The following is a 17,051-nucleotide window of genomic DNA, read 5'->3' as shown; positions in this document are numbered from 1 at the left end:
AGGATTTAGTATTAAAAAATTAATTGTAATAATATATAAGAAAACGTATGAGAGAGAATTGATAAAAAAAAGTAATAATTGTATTATTGAATTGAGAGAAAAGTAAAGTAAAGTTAAAATTTGATTTTATTACACACAATGTTGTAAAAGATCATTTATACTCCGTTTAGTTTCGCAATTAAAATCATAAAAATTTTAATTTTAACTTTAACTCAACTCACTACACAACAAAAATATACATTTCTCAAGTTAAAAATTTTAACTTTAACTCAACACACTACATAATCATTTGACATTTTTCACAATCAAAATCAAAGTTACTTTAATTCTGAAACCAAACGCACCATTAAATTCTAAAATTAAATACACATAATTCTATATAACTTCAACTCATCAATTGTCATCAAGAACACAGTGATGCACATCTCGCCTAGTGATCAAAAGATTTCAGATTCGATATCCAGTGGGACCACCCGTGCCTCTTTATTAGATATTTAGAATTTCTATTTTCAATATATTAAGTCCATAGGCCTCTCTTTAAAAAAAAAACTCATCAATTGTCAACAGGGCAAAACGAGGGAGGGCAGATTCATAAATAACAAAATTAAGCAAATTGAGACTGAAACCACACCACGACCACAAGGACCAAATTGAAACCAGAAACAAACTTCTGGGAGTAAACGGAAATCAACCCATCAACAAAGACCCTCGTCGGGCTAATTCTCTGTTTTCCGGTGTTCGCTTCTTTCCCTACGCTGCTCGCTCAGTTCTGCAAAACAACTGCCATGGATGGTGGTTGTTTCATCACACCGTGAGCTCCTTATGATGGATGTGATGCTCGGTTGAGCCTCCATGCCGTCGAGTTCGAGCTTCTGCGTCGCCCTCAAAAGATTCCCAGAGCTGTCCCGCAGAACCGCAGCAGTCACTTCCAGGGCCTTCTTCTCTTGCCCCGGTCCCGCCGGAACCGTACCACAAAGATGGAGAAATTCAGACGCAACGAGACCCACAAGCATAGTTCCCACCACCTCTGGTATATCAAAAGTTTCCAACTTTTCATGTTCATTTCAAGAAATTATGCTGAGTACAAATAGTTTTTGAAATTCTATATATCTGTGATTGAAACCCATGAGGGCTGGCAATTAGGTCTTGTTCTGTTACATTCGAGTAGTTTGTAAGACTTGATGATAGTGTTGTTGGCTGTTTGGCCATTGCTAAAGTTCCTCTTTTTTCTTCTATTTGCTTGAACGGGCTAAGCTTGCTACTTGAAATGGCGAATGTGTCATGTAACTTTTGCAAAGAGAAAATGCAATACTGAAGAGGACACTCTGGTTTTGTCTAATCGGTCCTACCTCGTCATGTGTGCGAAGGGTCTGGCCTTTAAATACGTCATTACGATGATGTATTACCATGTCTTAATTCCCCTTTTATGAATAATGTAGGGACAGATTTGGAGAAGAGCGTATATATGATACTCACTATAGATCGTTGGGAGTCGCTGAACCACATGAGGTACAAGTTGACCAAGTTAAGACCAGTCCATGGAAGGCTTGCTTTGAAGTTCCTCGACTGGGTGATGAAACAGCCCGGATTCGAACTCAACCACCTCATTCACATACTGTCCTTAACCTCTCATATACTTGTCAGAGCAAGGATGTATGACTCTGCCAAATCGATTTTGAGGGAGTTATCGTTGACAGGTCTCGGCCCAAAGTCTGTTTTCCATGCTCTTATGGGCACGTACCGTCTTTGTAGTTCAGACCCTTCAGTTTTCGACACTCTGATTAGGGTCTATTTAAGCAAAGGGATGGTTGAAGAACCTCTTGAAATCTTCCACTTGATGGGTTTTGTGGGATTTAAGCCTTCAGTTTGTACCTGTAATGGGATATTATCTGCATTGGCAAGGGAAAGGAGAGGCGGGCTCGTTTGGTCCCTCTTCAACGATATGCTAGACAGCGAAATCTGTCCAGATGTTGCAACGTTCAACATACTGATCAATGTCCTCTGTGCAGAGGGGGAGATTAAAAGAGCTGGTCATCTTCTTAAAAAGATGAAAGAGAGTGGCTATGTTCCTACTGTTGTCACTTACAATACTTTACTCAATTGGTACTGCAAAATGGGGAGGTATAAAGCAGCTATCCAGCTTTTTGAGCAAATGTGTTCTAAGGGCATTAAAGCTGATGTACATACATTTAACGTGCTCATTGATGATTTATGTAAAAATGGCATGAGTTCAAAGGGTTATTTACTATTGCGAAAAATGAGGAAAATGATGATAGCCCCAAACGAAGTGACCTACAATACCCTTATTTATGGGTTTGTTCGGGAGGGTAAAACTGGGATCGCTGCTAAGGTTTTTGACCAGATGTCAAGGTCGAAGCTTTCACCTAATTGTATCACTTACAGTGCTCTGATTGATGGGTTCTGTCGAGAAGGAGAGTTCGAAGAAGCAATTAATATTTTAGATCAAATGGAAGAGGAGGGATTAAGACCAGATGAAGCCTGTTATGGAGCTCTATTGAGTGGCTTGTCAAAGCAGGGAAAGTTAAACATGGCCCGGAGTTGTTTGGAGAGAATGAGGAGTAATGGGTTGTATGTTGGTCAGATTGCGTATACAGTATTGATTGATGGTTTTTGCAGAAAAGAGCTGCTTGATGAAGCTATGCTGTTGTTTACAGAGATGGTGAGAGATGGTGTAAATCCTGATTTAGTTACATTTTCAGTTCTCCTAAATGGGTTCTCCAAAGCAAGAAAAACAAGTCATGTGAAGGAGATAACTGGAAAAATGTATAGGTCAGGGCTTCAACCAAATGATGTCATCCATTCAACTCTGATACACAATTTTTGCCAGCAAGGTAAAGTCATGGAGGCACTAAGACTCTACAGAGTCATGGCTCATGAGGGCTACACAGCAGACCACATCATTTGTAACACTTTAGTTGCTTCTTTGTGTCGAAGCGGGAAACTTGAAGAGGCAGAAAATTTTGTGCAGCATATGAACAACATTGGTATAGAGCCCAATGCAGTTACTTTTGATTGCTTAATAAATGGATATGCAAGTCTTGGTGATGGCTTAAAAGTATTGTCTTTGTTCGATGAGATGACAAAATTTGGCCATAGTCCTACCCCGTTCACCTATGCGAGTCTACTGAAAGGGCTTTGCCGAGGGAAGAATATTGCAGAAGCGAAGAAACTTTTTGATAGACTGAGATATATTCCATCTGCTATAGATAAAGTTGCCTACAATACCTTACTGGGCGGACTGTGCAAAAATGGAAATCTTTCGGAAGCATTGGCCCTTTTGGATGAAATGGTGAAAATTGGTTTTCTTCCTGATGGATATACTTACACGAGCCTTCTTTCTGGTTTATTCAGGAAGGGCAGGGTCGTTCCTGCCATTTTCTTGTATATAAAAGCGATGATCAAGGGAACTTCTTTATCAAACACAATTTTCCACACATGCTTGATTGATGGGCTTTCCAAGGAAGGGCACTCAAAAGTTGCATCCTATATTTATAATGAGTTGACTGAAAATACTTTATGCCCTGATACAGCTTTTGCTAATGCGATTTTAGATGGATATGCGAGAAGGGGAATGATGGGCAGCATAAATAATTGTCTGTCCGTAATGAGGAGAAGCAATTTGGCTCCTAATTTGATCACATATAATATTCTTTTGCATGGGCATGCAAAGAAACAGGACTTGAAGATGTGCTTCAGTGTATACAGCAGAATGGCCAGAGATGGTTTTGAGCCAGACAAGTTTACATATCATTCCCTGATTCTTGGGCTCTGTGAGTCAGAATTGCTGGAAATTGGGGTCAAGTTTTTGAAAAAAATGGTCCTCGAGGGCATCTTACCTGAACGACCCACTATAGATATGCTTATCAGCAAATGTTGTGCTCGTGGTAAGATGGAACTGGCGCTCACTTTGTTTGATCTGTTGACCTTTCTTCAGTATGATGATGTGGGCGCTTACAGTACCATCATTTATGGGCTGAACAAGAAGTTGGAGTTTGCTAGTTCTTATGGTCTTATGCATGAAATGTTACAGAAGGGTTATACTCCAACTCATAAACAGTACATTAATTTAATTAATGGTATGTGTAGAGTAGGAAATTTTCAAGCCGCTTTCAGGCTAAAGGACGAGATGCAGGCCCTGTGCATCACCTCTACCGATGTTGCTGAGAGTGCAATGGTTAGAGGACTTTCGCGATGTGGGAAGATCGAAGAATCAGTTATCCTTCTTAATCGGACAGTTAAAATGGGAATTGTCCCGACTCTTGCCACATTTACCTCTGTGATGCATGGTTTGTGCAAAGAATCCAACCTCAAAGAGGCTCTGAGACTGAAACAAGTGATGGACCTTCTCGGTGTTAAGATCGACGCCGTTGCCTATAGTGTTCTTATTACTGGCCATTGTAAAGTAGGTGATGTCAAAGGTGCACTTCGCTTTTATGAGGAGATGAAGAGTCGCCATGTTTGGGCAAACTTAACCACTTACTCTGTCCTCTTTGAAGCAATCCTTTCAAAGGGTGATTTTGCTGACGGTGAAGTGCTTTTGAAAGATCTTGAAAGGAGGGGGTTGTTTTCTTGGGATCAACGCAGTGTATGTTTGAAGGAGGGCTTAATGATTGCCTGTGAAAAAATAAATTTGCTCAGGAGTAGGAGGAAATAGTGTGCAATCCTATGGAGCAGTTCTATAGACTGAGTTCTGGAGGCCTGTAAGCACATAAAAGAGGTGAGTTCTTTGATTTATCAGTACAATGTTTCTGCAATTTATTCAATTACATGCAAGAGCATGTGGAGATGTTTTCAGAATCTGATCTCACTGTAGATGCTGGAAACTACGGAAGCCTGCTCCAAATGGTAGGAAATTTGTTGGAGCAATGGAATGGGGGGGAAGCTATTACAGGTACTGAAGGAAATGTTCTGTTAGTACTAAACATTTCACATTCTTGCTTGATATTTAGTCTTTGTTGTACTAAATTGACCCGTATTCAGCACGCCAAACTTTGTTTTCGATCCGATCCTCATCATCTTTATGTACCTGCAGCCCATGATGTCTTCTGTCGGAGAGAAGAAGCTACAGAAACTGGTTATGTAATATGACAGAATTGGAAGGTAATTATTGCTTAAATCTTTTGTTGGATGTTCCGACTGATATGAATCTCTACTTAGTTCTTAATGTCTGTATTGATCTCATGCCACTTAGCTCCCTCCGTTAACAAAACATTGTGTAGTCCTGCGGACCTTTGAACTGTCAATGACATGAATAGGACCTGCTGGGTGGAAAATCATTTCCGGAATATGATTTCATGTACTTGCTAAAGAGGCACGCCTATAAGACTGCTTGTTTCGAGGTCGAACTGTATCTGGTTTTTTAACATCATAAACTTGTGCCGATCCCTTGAACACATGATTATGATCTAATTGACAGGCGGTCAGTTGAATCACACACTTCACTTTATTTTCCGATTGGCAGGTCTTCCTGGAGGAAAATGCCCCATGGGAAGTAGTCCTATTATTTGAGCGGATATTTGTGCATCAGCACATCCAAGACCGCAGCAGCCACTTGTTGCCGTGTCAACCACCTGTGCCTGGCGGTCGGCGACCCCATCTAGTTGTCGTGCAGTACTGTTTGGGCACAATGGATGGAACTCGAGAGGTTCGTGGAAGGCCCAACCTTTACTTGACCATTTGACAACGACCGACAATATTCATCGAATTCAATTGAACTAGCTACAAGCTTGAGTCATATATATATTAATACAAGGAGTGATGCGTTTTTATAACAAGCTTTCGTGCATGTCGATAAATTACAGCGCGTGATGCGACATTGTGAGTGGTTAAGAAGATTCATCACGAGATTATCAGTGAGATTGAGCAGACTCCGAAAGTGATTCATCACTCTCTCTCTCTGTCTGAAAGTGATTTTCTCTCTTTGGAATTCATTCATGTCGGTATGTAAGCAATCGCTTCTTCTTGAACTCCCGACCCAACTTTCTCTTTTTGATCGATTCCGTTATATTTTACCTGTTTTAGCTCAAATCCATTGACGGGTCTTGCTGTTTCTGCTTGCAACTGTTTGTTCATGTCTGTGAAGATTCTTTCTTTCCCCCACCCACCCCCCCCCCCCCCCCCCCCCCCCCCCCTTGTTCATGGTGATGCCCTGCTGCATGAATCTAGAAGCCCAGTTCTCTGTGTTGAATTGAGTGGCTTGTCTGAAGTCTGAACCTCCCCCCTGTGTTCGAAGAATTTTGGTGTTGGGTTGCAATATGTGTAGAAAAGCATCTTGAAATTCCTTGTTTAGTGAGTTAGAGATAATGGGCATTTGCAGATTCGTGAAGGAAATAATGTCCTTGATTGTTTTATGTTGATTAGCCATGAGGTCGTTATCAATGGTTTGCGATGCAACGTGGGAGTAAGTGAAGAAATAATTCATTTTGGGACGACAATTTGATTGCTGGTGATTCGAGATAATATTTAGAAGTTACAAGTGTTAAGCTTGGAGGATAAGGGTTAATGATGTTCTTCTCCCCCACCCCCTGTCTTACCAGATTTTCATTATGTAGATTGCCTGTGTTTTTTATATGAGGAGAGTACAAAAGATCTAGTTGACAGCACTTAGGATATAATTTGTTTTGACTGTAATTTAACTTTACTACCTAAAGGCCAACTTCTCTTGCAACCTGATGCAGTATCATCTCCTTCATTCAGTGAAGGTTAGCCAGAAAAGCATCATCTGATTGAGCTTGATATAGCTGCACTGTAGTCTTGATGGTTGAGGACCTTAAAGTTTGAAATGCAAATTGACTTTTTTATGCTTCTTTCTGAAGGAGGAAATTATCGAAGTGCATAGTCAAAGACTACTCTATTAGCTTTTGAAATTGAGTATCAGCATAGACTAACCGATCCTTAAAAGGTTAACTTTTTGGTCTACTCTAGGTTGGATTATCTAAGTCAGTAGTTACATGCTGTCTCTAATCATGCTCCATTGTAACCGTATTACCCCTTTACAATGATTGCTTACTTTTCAATCATTTGCCTGTTGAAAGTTCTAATCCTGTCAAAGTAGACCGTGCATTAAAAAGAGATTAAACGTAGAATTGTCCAAGGGCATTGCAGCTCAACGCAATGGTGCAATACCCTTAGGGAGGACCTTGAGTCCTGAGTTCAGTTCTGTTACGAGGGTTGCCCATACTCATCCCCCTTGCTAGTCCTGTACTAGGGCCCGTTGGCTTTTCCCTAGACAGTAAACAAGAAAGTAAAAATGATATAAGTGTGTATTGACTTTTGTAATGAAGAATGGATAGGAGGCTGCTAGTTTAACGAACTTATTTTTGGACAGGATGTCTTATGTAATTTTTCTTCATTATCTATTCCCCTGACTGCATTGGTGAAGATCGCAAAAGTTGGCCCACCTCGGGTTTGTAGCTGTGCTGTGAAGTTCTGAATCTTGGATAATGTAATAATTATTGTTGTAGAAATTTACCTTCTGTTATTCTTATCTTGGCAATCTTAGTTTGTTATGATATTAATGACGTGCTACGTGGTTCCTGCAAGGAATATGAGGAATCGTGGCAATTCATGTCCTTCCGCTGATGGAACGAAATTCATTACTTATGGCGGTATGCCAATAGAAAAAACTAGTTCTATTTTATTCTGATATTGTTACTGTCTTGGTGACTATACCCATTAGAAAAAATAGATTATATTCTGGCAGTTACAAAATTTTCTTTATCATCTTTCTTCATGATATCCTTCCTCTTGGAGTTGCACTTATTTGTTGACTTGCTTTGGCAATTACTTGTACAATGGAATCTTTCTGGGGTAATTTGTGGCCCGAACACTCTTTCTTTGTTCAGTAGTTCTGATGTAATATTTAAATTAATTTTATTTCTAATGTAAATTTTATAACCCTTTTTCAGACTGTAACTAATAATGCATGATAAGCTTGGGAAATCCTTATTGCAATCGCTCATCTGCCAACAACATTACAAGCTTGGTTACCTCATTTTGACAGGAAAAGGGTCAGCCACTTCCAAAATTTGGTTGAATGGGACGTCAATGACCCTGCCTCGGCTGAGGGCTTCACTGTAATCTTCAACAAAGCAAGTGATGAAAAGAAGACCGGTGGCACGACCGAGTCTCCTGGAAAGGCTGATACTCCCTCCCCGTCAAGCATTCAGTGGATTCAGGCAAACCACCAAGTGTAAGTTACTCAATTCTTCCTCGAATCACAAATTGACCACCTACATGGATATAACTAAGCATTACCACTGTTGCTTGCTTACTGCACTAGGTATGACTTGTATGACACGATGTTCCAAGATTGCTGCTCTTCCCCTTAAGACTGTATTGTATCTGAATGGTGTGTTTTCCATGGAAGTCTTGAAGTCAAAATTCACGTATAAATTTACTAGCTTCTAGGCATTGCTGGGGAACAAGTGAAAATGAAGCAACTCCACTTTTCGAGTTTCATACTCGATTAAGACAAAGTAACTTTTTCACATAATCTCATTTTGCTGATTAATTGCCCCGTGCAGAAGAAATGGTTTTGCTGCATGCAAAACCCGGCAGCAGAAGCTTGAAGAGGTGTACTCATCCTCTTTCAAAGGTTCCTCTTTCATCTGCACGTTTATTGTCCAGTTGGCCCCACTGCTCTCTTGAGGAACAAAGAAGAACATAGGAAGCGTAGAGCATCATGATCTCTATCTACGATTCTTATTAAGCCTATTATGTATTATCCTGTTGGTTGGTCTGTTAATTCCAAGGATGTCCTCTCCCTCCTCTCTCTGTCGTGTAGCCCTTTTTTGAGAATTGAACGACTGTCTAAACTGTAAGTATCAGGAAAACAGAGGGCCTTCGTGACGAAAAGTCGGAACAAATATGACGTTTACGGACCAAGATGTCAAATCACTAAAAGAATCGTTTCTATTAAGCCCCTCAGCATTTTAGGAAGACGGTCAGATGACCAACCAATGCGTCAAATGAGATGTTCCAAGATCTTCCCTAACTGTGTATTTAACTACTCAATGAAGGGCAGCTAATCTTAAACTCGGGATATCCCGAGCTTTCTGTCGAACAGGCGGCGAAGGAGGTAAACTTGGAGAATGCATGCTCCAATGAGTGCAACCGACTCGAACACAGCCTTGTGAATCGCCCTTCTGCTCATCGCATCGTTAACTGCAATCGGAAAAGCATGGTCTTTGTTAACGTATATAAATAGCACGGTGACAACAGCAATCCGTGCAAGAAAGACTGCTCTGTCTGGTGGCAACATACCAAAAGAAAGTTCGTTAGTATGATAACTTTTCGTTGCCTTCTTTAAGAAAATTGAAGAAAACCAGAACGTAGGCTCAATTTTCACAGAGTATACAAGAAATCCGGAACTGTTCTCCAGAGTCAGTAATTAGTTACAATCCTGTGACTGATAAAGAAAATGATAAGGAAAAAATGCATTGAAAAATTGATTTTAGCAGCAGAAAATTCATTTTTCAGGCAATCACAAGAGAAATGATATATCGAAAGAGTGCCCTTCTCAAGGGAATAACTCCATCAATCTCAGGGTAATTCTACTAGTACATGAAATGGATTGTATATATCCTGTTCTTAACACTGATACGAGTTTATCAGTGTCAATCACATAATCCTTCTGTTGCATTTCTTCTCTAACAAATGGATTGTTCCCCTGCATCTCTCTTCCCTTTGACAACTGAACATCGGGGAAAGACTTAACATGATTGTTGCTGACAGCAGCCCCAGCAGAAGGATTATGTGATCTGGAGCTCTCAATCGATGTCACCTTCTGCTGATTGACTTCTGAATCTGCAGTTCCCGCATTTTTTTCGGAAGATGACTGAACAGGACTGGCATTAGCGGTCACTTTTGGTGCAGGCATATTTCTCATGACACGACCATATTTAGGAGGCAAAGGCTTCCCGTGGTTTAGTGCAAGACATTTCTGGGCCACATGAACTTTCATCCATATTTTTCTTTTCCCCCCGCCCCTCTTCCTCTTCTTTGCTTCGCTTCGGGGCTAATGGCGGATGGAACATCTCACGACTACTTATGCATATACCCGATAGCTCTCCATTCATTGGCAAACTCGAAAGGAAAAAAGAAACAGCTGATCGTAGATGATGGGTTGAAAGACACTCGCCAAAAAGAATATTATGATCCATATTTCAACGTATAAATATGCATGTGCCAAAATACTATGATTTCAACCTAAACATACTGTATATATAACTATATACAGCTCATGTGCCAATCTGAACCTTTCTTCCATGTTGGCTAAACCAATTAAAAGAAAAGCATGCATATGATAAGCTATAATTAATAATTAATTGTGCAAAATTCAAGCTTGTGAGCCAACAACAGTTGCTTCTGCTATATATGTCCTCGAGGTTTTGGTGTATAATTAAACAGACGCATGTTATATACGTACTGGCGAATATTAGGATGGATATCAGCCAGTCATTTCTTTGCCAATGGGAGAAATCAGAAGAAAGAAACACACGTAGTCGATAGGGGCAGAAAACTAAGTGAATATACCGGTAAAGCTCCCGATTAAATAATAGGGTTAAAAACTTCCTGGCAGAAAACTAAGGGGATGGAATATATACAAAAAGGACTCATAACATAACCAACCAAAACGAGAAAATATAGGACCAGGAAAGCTTCTTCTCACGGTTAATATATATATATATATAATAGCCTCGAGAGGGATAACGGGCATGTATGTACTCACATGGGAAAACAACCGTAGAGGCGTCCACCAGAGCCGACCTCCCCAACCACATAGCTGAATGATCTAAGCAGGACACAATTGATAAAACGACCCTTTGGATTGCCACGCTGCTTTCTCTTCCTCTTATTAGCACCGGTTTTCTTTTCCAGACGAACAACGTCAAAAGTGAAACGGAACTTTCCATAGCCACGTGTTAATAGATCAGTATATTTACTGAAACCACATGAGAAAATCACAGCCTGCCCACCCCCAATATCCAGCACCCTGCGCTGCCCGGAATAGATTTTACTGCCGATTTTCCCGGGTCCTGTATGGCGAACTGGGATGAGTTCCGGTGGTTGAATTATGAATTATGTTGTGTTTGGTTTTGGAGTTGATCATATTCGACAAGTTATGAATTATGTTGTGTTTGGTTTTGGAGTTGAATTTTGATTTTAATTGGTTTGTAATGATTGCATTGTTGAATTATGAAAAAAGAAAGTGTGAAAAAGTAATTAATAATTATGAGAAATTAATGCTTGTATTGTTGAATTTTAAAAAAGTAATGAATGGTTAAGAGAAAGTAATAATTATGTTGTTGAATTGTGAAAATAGTAATGATTGTGTTATTGAATTGAAAATAAATTGAATAAAGTTAAAATTTATTTCACAAACCAAACAAGCCTTGAACAAAAGATGTCTCCAATAGAAATGATTTGTCAGCAAATGCGCCTAAATATAAGTCCATCAACACAACTCCCGGGAGTTTTGTCTAGTGGTAAGGAGGAGTTTAAGTATCCATTTGATCCTGGATTCGAAGCTCCTTGGAGTCACCAGAGCGCATTTGGCATGATTATCCATTTCGTGCGCCACCGGGGATTCACGGAGCCTCGGGAATTAGTCGGGCGAAATCTGGACACCCAAGTTAGAAGGAAAAAAAAAATCCATCAACACTCCAGAACAGCTGATGAAGGTAAGAAATTTCTTAGTTTTCAAAGTGGAGATCAATTTCAAGGATTTTTTTTTTTTTTTAGTCAATAAATTTTGCGAGTCATATGTCGCGCTTTGATTTGTTAATGGTTATATATGCTCAGTTCCAGGAGCTACTATGTGTTCAAATCAGCGATGTCAAATATCTACTTTGTCACTGATGCATTTCTTGCAATAAGAATTCAAGGCATTTCATGGTTGTCAAATGTTTATGGAGTGTTTTGAGTTGTTTAGGGAAGTCACATTTTGCTTCATTTGCAGGGCCATAAGCTAATTGAGACCAAAGGCGATGCGGATGGACTAAATAATATCAGTAGAGGCGCACCACGAAGTAATGTCAGTAGATTTCTTCTTGAGATAGATGTTGGTGCTACACAGGGATCAACATATGGCAAATCATACCCAAAAGAAAACGTCCATGGAAATAGAACTACGAGAGATGATGTGTCTGGTAGAATGACCGAATCTCCATTGGCAGGGTCTATATCCTCGATATCTGCTAAATGGCGTGAAATCTTTACGCATGCTGCTACTCCAGGGGCAAAGTCTTCAAATTTGACTCCTTTTGTCGGCACATCAGTCGGCATCATGCACGAGTAAGGGAAGTGCAAAGCGTGGTTTAAGTTAGCCATCTATTCAATAGAGCACTTCCAGGATTAGAAGTCCGGACACCTCCAAGTACTTCAGCTTTTTAAGGAGGGGATTGGAAAATTGAAACTCGGGATATCGACTTACCTGTCAGCAAATTCTCCCCCCGCAACACAGCTCGTGTTGCAGGTAGCATCGAAGTGCCGAACAAGAGTGCACAATACTCCCTTTGCTAATTTAGAGCGTCCCGATGATGATCCAAAGGAAGTAGACAATAAAAGAATGCTCTTAGCTGACAGCAGTGGAATTGCGAGCCCACATAATATCGACGCAGTTGGTATTCTGGGACAAAATCGAGAGATCACACTAGCTATGGAACCTGGAGAACCTCTTGTTGATCTCCATACAGGTACTTCCTCCAAAAATGACATTGCTAAGGAGTGCTTCAATGATGACTTCATCGCCTGGTAAAGTTTCTTCTTGGACTGGTCCGATCTCTGATAAGTTTCCCAAGCTAGCGTTACATGTGTCTGAAGCCAGTTCTCCGTTGACGAATGCGGCACTTGATCACAGAAAAGATGGCGGGCGATGCCTGTACGGTAACTTCCGAGCTCTTGATTTCTCCAATGAATATATGTATTCGGGTTTACGATAATCAAGTAATATACATTTACATATTTGCAGTCTATGAACTCATTCGGGCTTCATCATTTGTACGTATTTCAATGATTCGAATAGTAATATATGGATGAGGTTCGGTTCAACTAAAGAGAACATATATATATATATATATATATATATATAAGTTCGTGCATAGCTTCTTCCATAATATAATATTTAACGGTGTCTCCTTCTCATAATTTGGCAATGACAATGTCTCCTTTCACAGTTGATATGTATATATATATATATATATATATATAATAACCTCCAGAGGGATAACTCACACGAGAAAACAACCGCAGAGGTCTCCACCAGGGCCGACTTCCTCAATCACACAGCTGAATGATCTGAGGAGGACACAATTGATAAAACGAGCCTTTGGATCGCCACGGTGCTTTCTCTTCCTCTCATCAGCACTAGTTTTCTTTTCCAGTCGAACGACGTCAAAAGTGAAACGGAGCTTTCCATAGCCATGTGCCATTAGATCAGTACATTTACTGAAACCACACGAGAAAATCACTGCCTGCCCACACCCAATATCCACCACCCTGCGGTGCCCGGAATAGATTTTACTCCCGATTTTCCCGGATCTTGTATGGCAAACCAGGATGACTTCCGGTGGTTGATCCTCCTTCCTCTGAGCAAGATCGCAGGCCACGAGACAGGCCCCTTTTTTGAGGTGAGATGGGAACGGAAACCAAGGATACCACAGACCATCCACAACATCGGACCCACTAGTTTGCTGAAGCTCCGGCAACCAGGCAAACCTGGAGCTCTTCTTCCATCCTTCACACGGATGGTTGCAATCCAGCTCGTAGACCAGATCGCAGAACAGCGTCAATACAATGCAAGATCCGATAGAATTGCAAGATCGCACTTTGTAAGCGCTCGGTTCAAGGTCATCACAAGGATCGAGTTTTGGTTCAGGAAGGGACACCCACTCATTGGAGCATGGGTCGAGAACTTCAGCCCGTGGTTCGTCCTTATCAGAAGAAGAAGGATCGAAAGAATTTGGGAGGACGTACACCTTCCCAAGGAGAGAGATGACAGTGGGGTCAATTTTGGGGGCTCTCAGACTAGGCCCCTTCCGCAGATAGTGTAGGGGGTTCTCTATGGGATGTGAGGTGGGTGGGGGGAGAAGGCGTGTGTCGAGGATATAAACGTCAAGAGAGGGATCTCTTCTTGGGGAAGGCCAATCCCACCTGCCTCCGATCATGTAGATTGAGGAGCCAATGCATGCAAAACCCATTAGAAATGGGAGATCACGGGGCCGGAGAGTGAGAACGGGCTCTTGTGGCAAGGGCTCATAAGGAGGATGGGTAACAGGGAAAGCATGGATTGTGTAGAGTGAATCGTCCTTGAGGTTTTTGGGGTCAAGGTGAGTAGCGTGGTAGTAGACCACATATACCGATGGGACAGGCTGCTCAGGCATCGTTGCTCCTCCCTCCCTCCCTCTCGGGAACTTGGAAACTTACTACGTACCTGTAATTTATAGATAGGCAACAGCAACGGAGCAATTAGACAAGAGAAATATATTATCGGATAGAAGAACACTATGCCCATCCATGAATCGCATCAAAAAGGCAGGTGCATACATAAGGGAAGAAGCTCCTCGTAGAAAACAAGATGGATGGAAATTGGAATGGATCGACACAAACAGAGGATTCGACAGACGGAGCGATCGAGGGTTATAGAGCTCAAACATCAAACTGAAACTAATTATTAAGCAACAACAACCGCAGCGCACAGCAATAGACCAGTCTCTAAATTGAACGTCAGCAACTGAAAACAATCGCAAAATCATTCAATCGGTGAGGAAGAAGAAGAAGAAGACAATCGCAAAATCATTCAATCGGTGAGGAAGAAGAAGGAGGAGGAGGATAATAATTAGGGTTTACAAACTACAAATTATTAGGACCCCTTAAACCTCCACTGTAACTACAAAATCATTCAAGTTTGAACTCTAATTTTAATCATGTCCATTGTAAAATAAAAATCAACAATATAATTATTTTTTTAAATTTTTTTTTTAATTATTTAATTTAATTTTTAATATTAAATTCTCTCAATTATTTATTATTTTTTTATAATTCACTGCACAATCATTACTTTCTCTCAACTATTCATTATTTTTTCACATTTTTCCATATAATTCAACAATACAATCGTTACAACTCAATTAAAATCAAAAGTCAACTCTACTTAACTTTAAAACCAAACACGCTCAATCGTTGATGATAGATTCGCCGATCGCCTACCTCTTTCACGTTGCCCTTCGCTTCTCTGATCACGCCTTGCTTGCCTCCCTTCGGTGACGGCAATTGGCTCTGCCAATAGGGTTGTTCGAGTTTTGATTCGTTTCTGATTTTAAAAGAAAAGAGGAGAGGAAAATAAAAAGATCGCCTATTTTAAAGGTCACGGCAAGAAACGTCGTCGTTTAAAACGTCAAAGTCATCAATTTCACGGAGCTTCTCTTCGTCCTCTCTCTCTTCGTTCTCTCTCTCCGCGTCGCGCAATTGAACGGCAGCAGGGGGAGGAGCTGAAGGATCAGCCATGGCGAGTGATCATGAGCCGGCGAAGATCTTACTGCCGTACCTCCAGAGGGCCGATGAGCTGCAGAAGCAGGAGCCCCTCGTCGCTTACTACTGTAAGGCCGCGAAAACCCTTCATCCAAGTATCTCTTGTATTCGTTCGGAGGTTGCTTGTGCTAGGTCTTGTTTGATTAGTGACAAGCTTCAATTTCTGCTGTTGTTGTTCTCCCCACCTTGTTTGTCAGGTAGACTGTATCCTAAATTGAATGACTGGGATCCGCTTTGCAGCTGAATATCTCTCAGTTGTTTCATGCTGCCTGTAATGCCCATACATTATTTGTAAACTCGTGGCAGTTTTAATAATCCTTTGCTTCAGCTAGATTTCAAGCAGGAAATTTTATTTTTTTTCATGGGCTTAAGTTAAAGGACCATTTCTGGTGCTAGTTACATCTTGCAGTATTTCTAGTTCCGCTGATATATTAGCTACTTTTGGGAGTTAGTGAGCTTCAGATAATTTTTATTTTAACATTACTAAGTGGGAGAACTTCTATGGAGGCTTCATTTGGTTCCAGTAACGATTGCACTGGTACCTAGGCCCCAGATTAATATTTTCTGAATGACTGGTTGCCTAATATTTATGTGCGGAAAACAATTGGTGGGCTGCAGTTTGCAGTTCAAATTAATTCTCGTGTTGGGCTGCCTGTAATGCCTGCACAGTTTTTCCATGATCTTGTCAAGTTCTGAAGGGTCTTGCATGATTTGTCATAATTATACTTTTCATTAGTGTATTATGTCTCATCTTCAACTTGAGACTTTTATAGCCACTAACATTTGCGATATATAATGTCGTGTGGCAGTACAATAGTAAGGCAGCATAGCCAAAATTACTTGGGAGAAACCTTATTTCAATTGCATTGCACTATTTAGCTTCTTGTTTCAGAAGCCTCTCCTCTCTTCCTGCATACATTACTATTAAATTTGTCATTTTAACTCTTTATGTTGCAAAAATCTTTTTGGGTAAGAGATGGTTCTGGTCAGACCCAACTGATTTTGATTACGACTCCAAGTTTACAGTGTAAGATTTTTTTCCTGCCTCTGCCTGATTCAACTCCGGAAGTGGGCAATGGCATCACAAGAGCTCACCCCCCATTCTCTCCCCCCCCCCCCCCCCCCCCCCCCCCCCCCCCCCCCCCCCCCCCCCCCAGTTCTAGCTGACATCATGGTCATTTACAGGACAAGAAATCGCTAAATCTTGTGCCTGAAGACAGTTTGCATTTTGATAAGGGCATATTATACTCATATTTTATTGTGCAATTCATGTTAAATTATTATTAATTTTATAGAAATTATAAGAAGTCGGTGCTTAATTATGTGTAATTTGATATTGTAGGTCTTTGAGGACTTAGATGGAATTACGAGCAATATTGAGGAGTTTTGCGCAATTTGGAGCCAGCATATATCTTTCGGAAATCTTTTTTTTGTTGTGGATATAAATACTCCTCATAACAAGATTAGGAAACCCTAGGGGGGAGCCATCTTTCACCATT

At 40.7% G+C, this 17,051-nt stretch overlaps 2 protein-coding genes across 5 annotated transcripts; one reads left to right on the top strand and one right to left on the bottom strand.

Annotated features, from left to right (window-relative positions):
- Positions 1–575: 575 nt before the first annotated feature.
- LOC116190018 (pentatricopeptide repeat-containing protein At5g55840) lies at positions 576–8,160 on the top strand. Of its 2 annotated transcripts, XM_031519700.1 has the most exons (7): positions 576–1,030; positions 1,440–4,738; positions 4,835–4,912; positions 5,054–5,121; positions 5,483–5,665; positions 5,823–7,628; positions 8,024–8,160. In XM_031519700.1, the coding sequence occupies exons 1-2, from the start codon at positions 853–855 to the stop codon at positions 4,673–4,675; spliced, it is 3,414 nt and encodes a 1,137-aa protein (XP_031375560.1). In that variant the 5' UTR covers positions 576–852; the 3' UTR covers positions 4,676–4,738; positions 4,835–4,912; positions 5,054–5,121; positions 5,483–5,665; positions 5,823–7,628; positions 8,024–8,160. The 2 variants fall into 2 exon arrangements, with proteins under 2 accessions (XP_031375560.1, XP_031375554.1); XM_031519694.1 differs by lacking the exon at positions 8,024–8,160 and having other exon boundaries at positions 5,483–5,877.
- Positions 8,161–11,996: 3,836 nt separating this feature from the next.
- LOC116190211 lies at positions 11,997–15,249 on the bottom strand. 3 transcript variants are annotated; one of them, XM_031519886.1, is made up of 4 exons: positions 15,232–15,249; positions 13,258–14,455; positions 12,458–12,902; positions 11,997–12,354 (listed from the first exon to the last, which is right to left on the bottom strand). In XM_031519886.1, the coding sequence occupies exons 2-3, from the start codon at positions 14,403–14,405 to the stop codon at positions 12,878–12,880; spliced, it is 1,173 nt and encodes a 390-aa protein (XP_031375746.1). In that variant the 5' UTR covers positions 14,406–14,455; positions 15,232–15,249; the 3' UTR covers positions 11,997–12,354; positions 12,458–12,877. The 3 variants fall into 3 exon arrangements, with proteins under 3 accessions (XP_031375746.1, XP_031375740.1, XP_031375734.1); XM_031519880.1 differs by lacking the exon at positions 15,232–15,249 and adding an exon at positions 14,569–14,879; XM_031519874.1 differs by lacking the exon at positions 15,232–15,249 and having other exon boundaries at positions 13,258–14,879.
- Positions 15,250–17,051: the final 1,802 nt, after the last annotated feature.

Source organism: Punica granatum, chromosome 1, assembly GCF_007655135.1.
Source record: "Punica granatum isolate Tunisia-2019 chromosome 1, ASM765513v2, whole genome shotgun sequence".
Classification (NCBI taxonomy): Eukaryota; Viridiplantae; Streptophyta; class Magnoliopsida; order Myrtales; family Lythraceae; genus Punica; species Punica granatum.
Note: the sequence above shows the minus strand (reverse complement) of the source record. Positions and strands in the feature narration are given on the sequence as shown.

Coding starts and splice junctions, on each gene's coding strand:
- LOC116190018 (XM_031519700.1), top strand. CDS start 853: ATGCCGTCGAGTTCGAGCTTCTGCGTCGCCCTCAAAAGATTCCCAGAG. Junction 1,031..1,439: donor CATAGTTCCCACCACCTCTG/GTATATCAAAAG, acceptor TGAATAATGTAG/GGACAGATTTGGAGAAGAGC.
- LOC116190211 (XM_031519886.1), bottom strand. CDS start 14,405: ATGCCTGAGCAGCCTGTCCCATCGGTATATGTGGTCTACTACCACGCT. Junction 12,903..13,257: donor CTCTGCGGTTGTTTTCTCGT/GTGAGTTATCCC, acceptor GTTACCGTACAG/GCATCGCCCGCCATCTTTTC.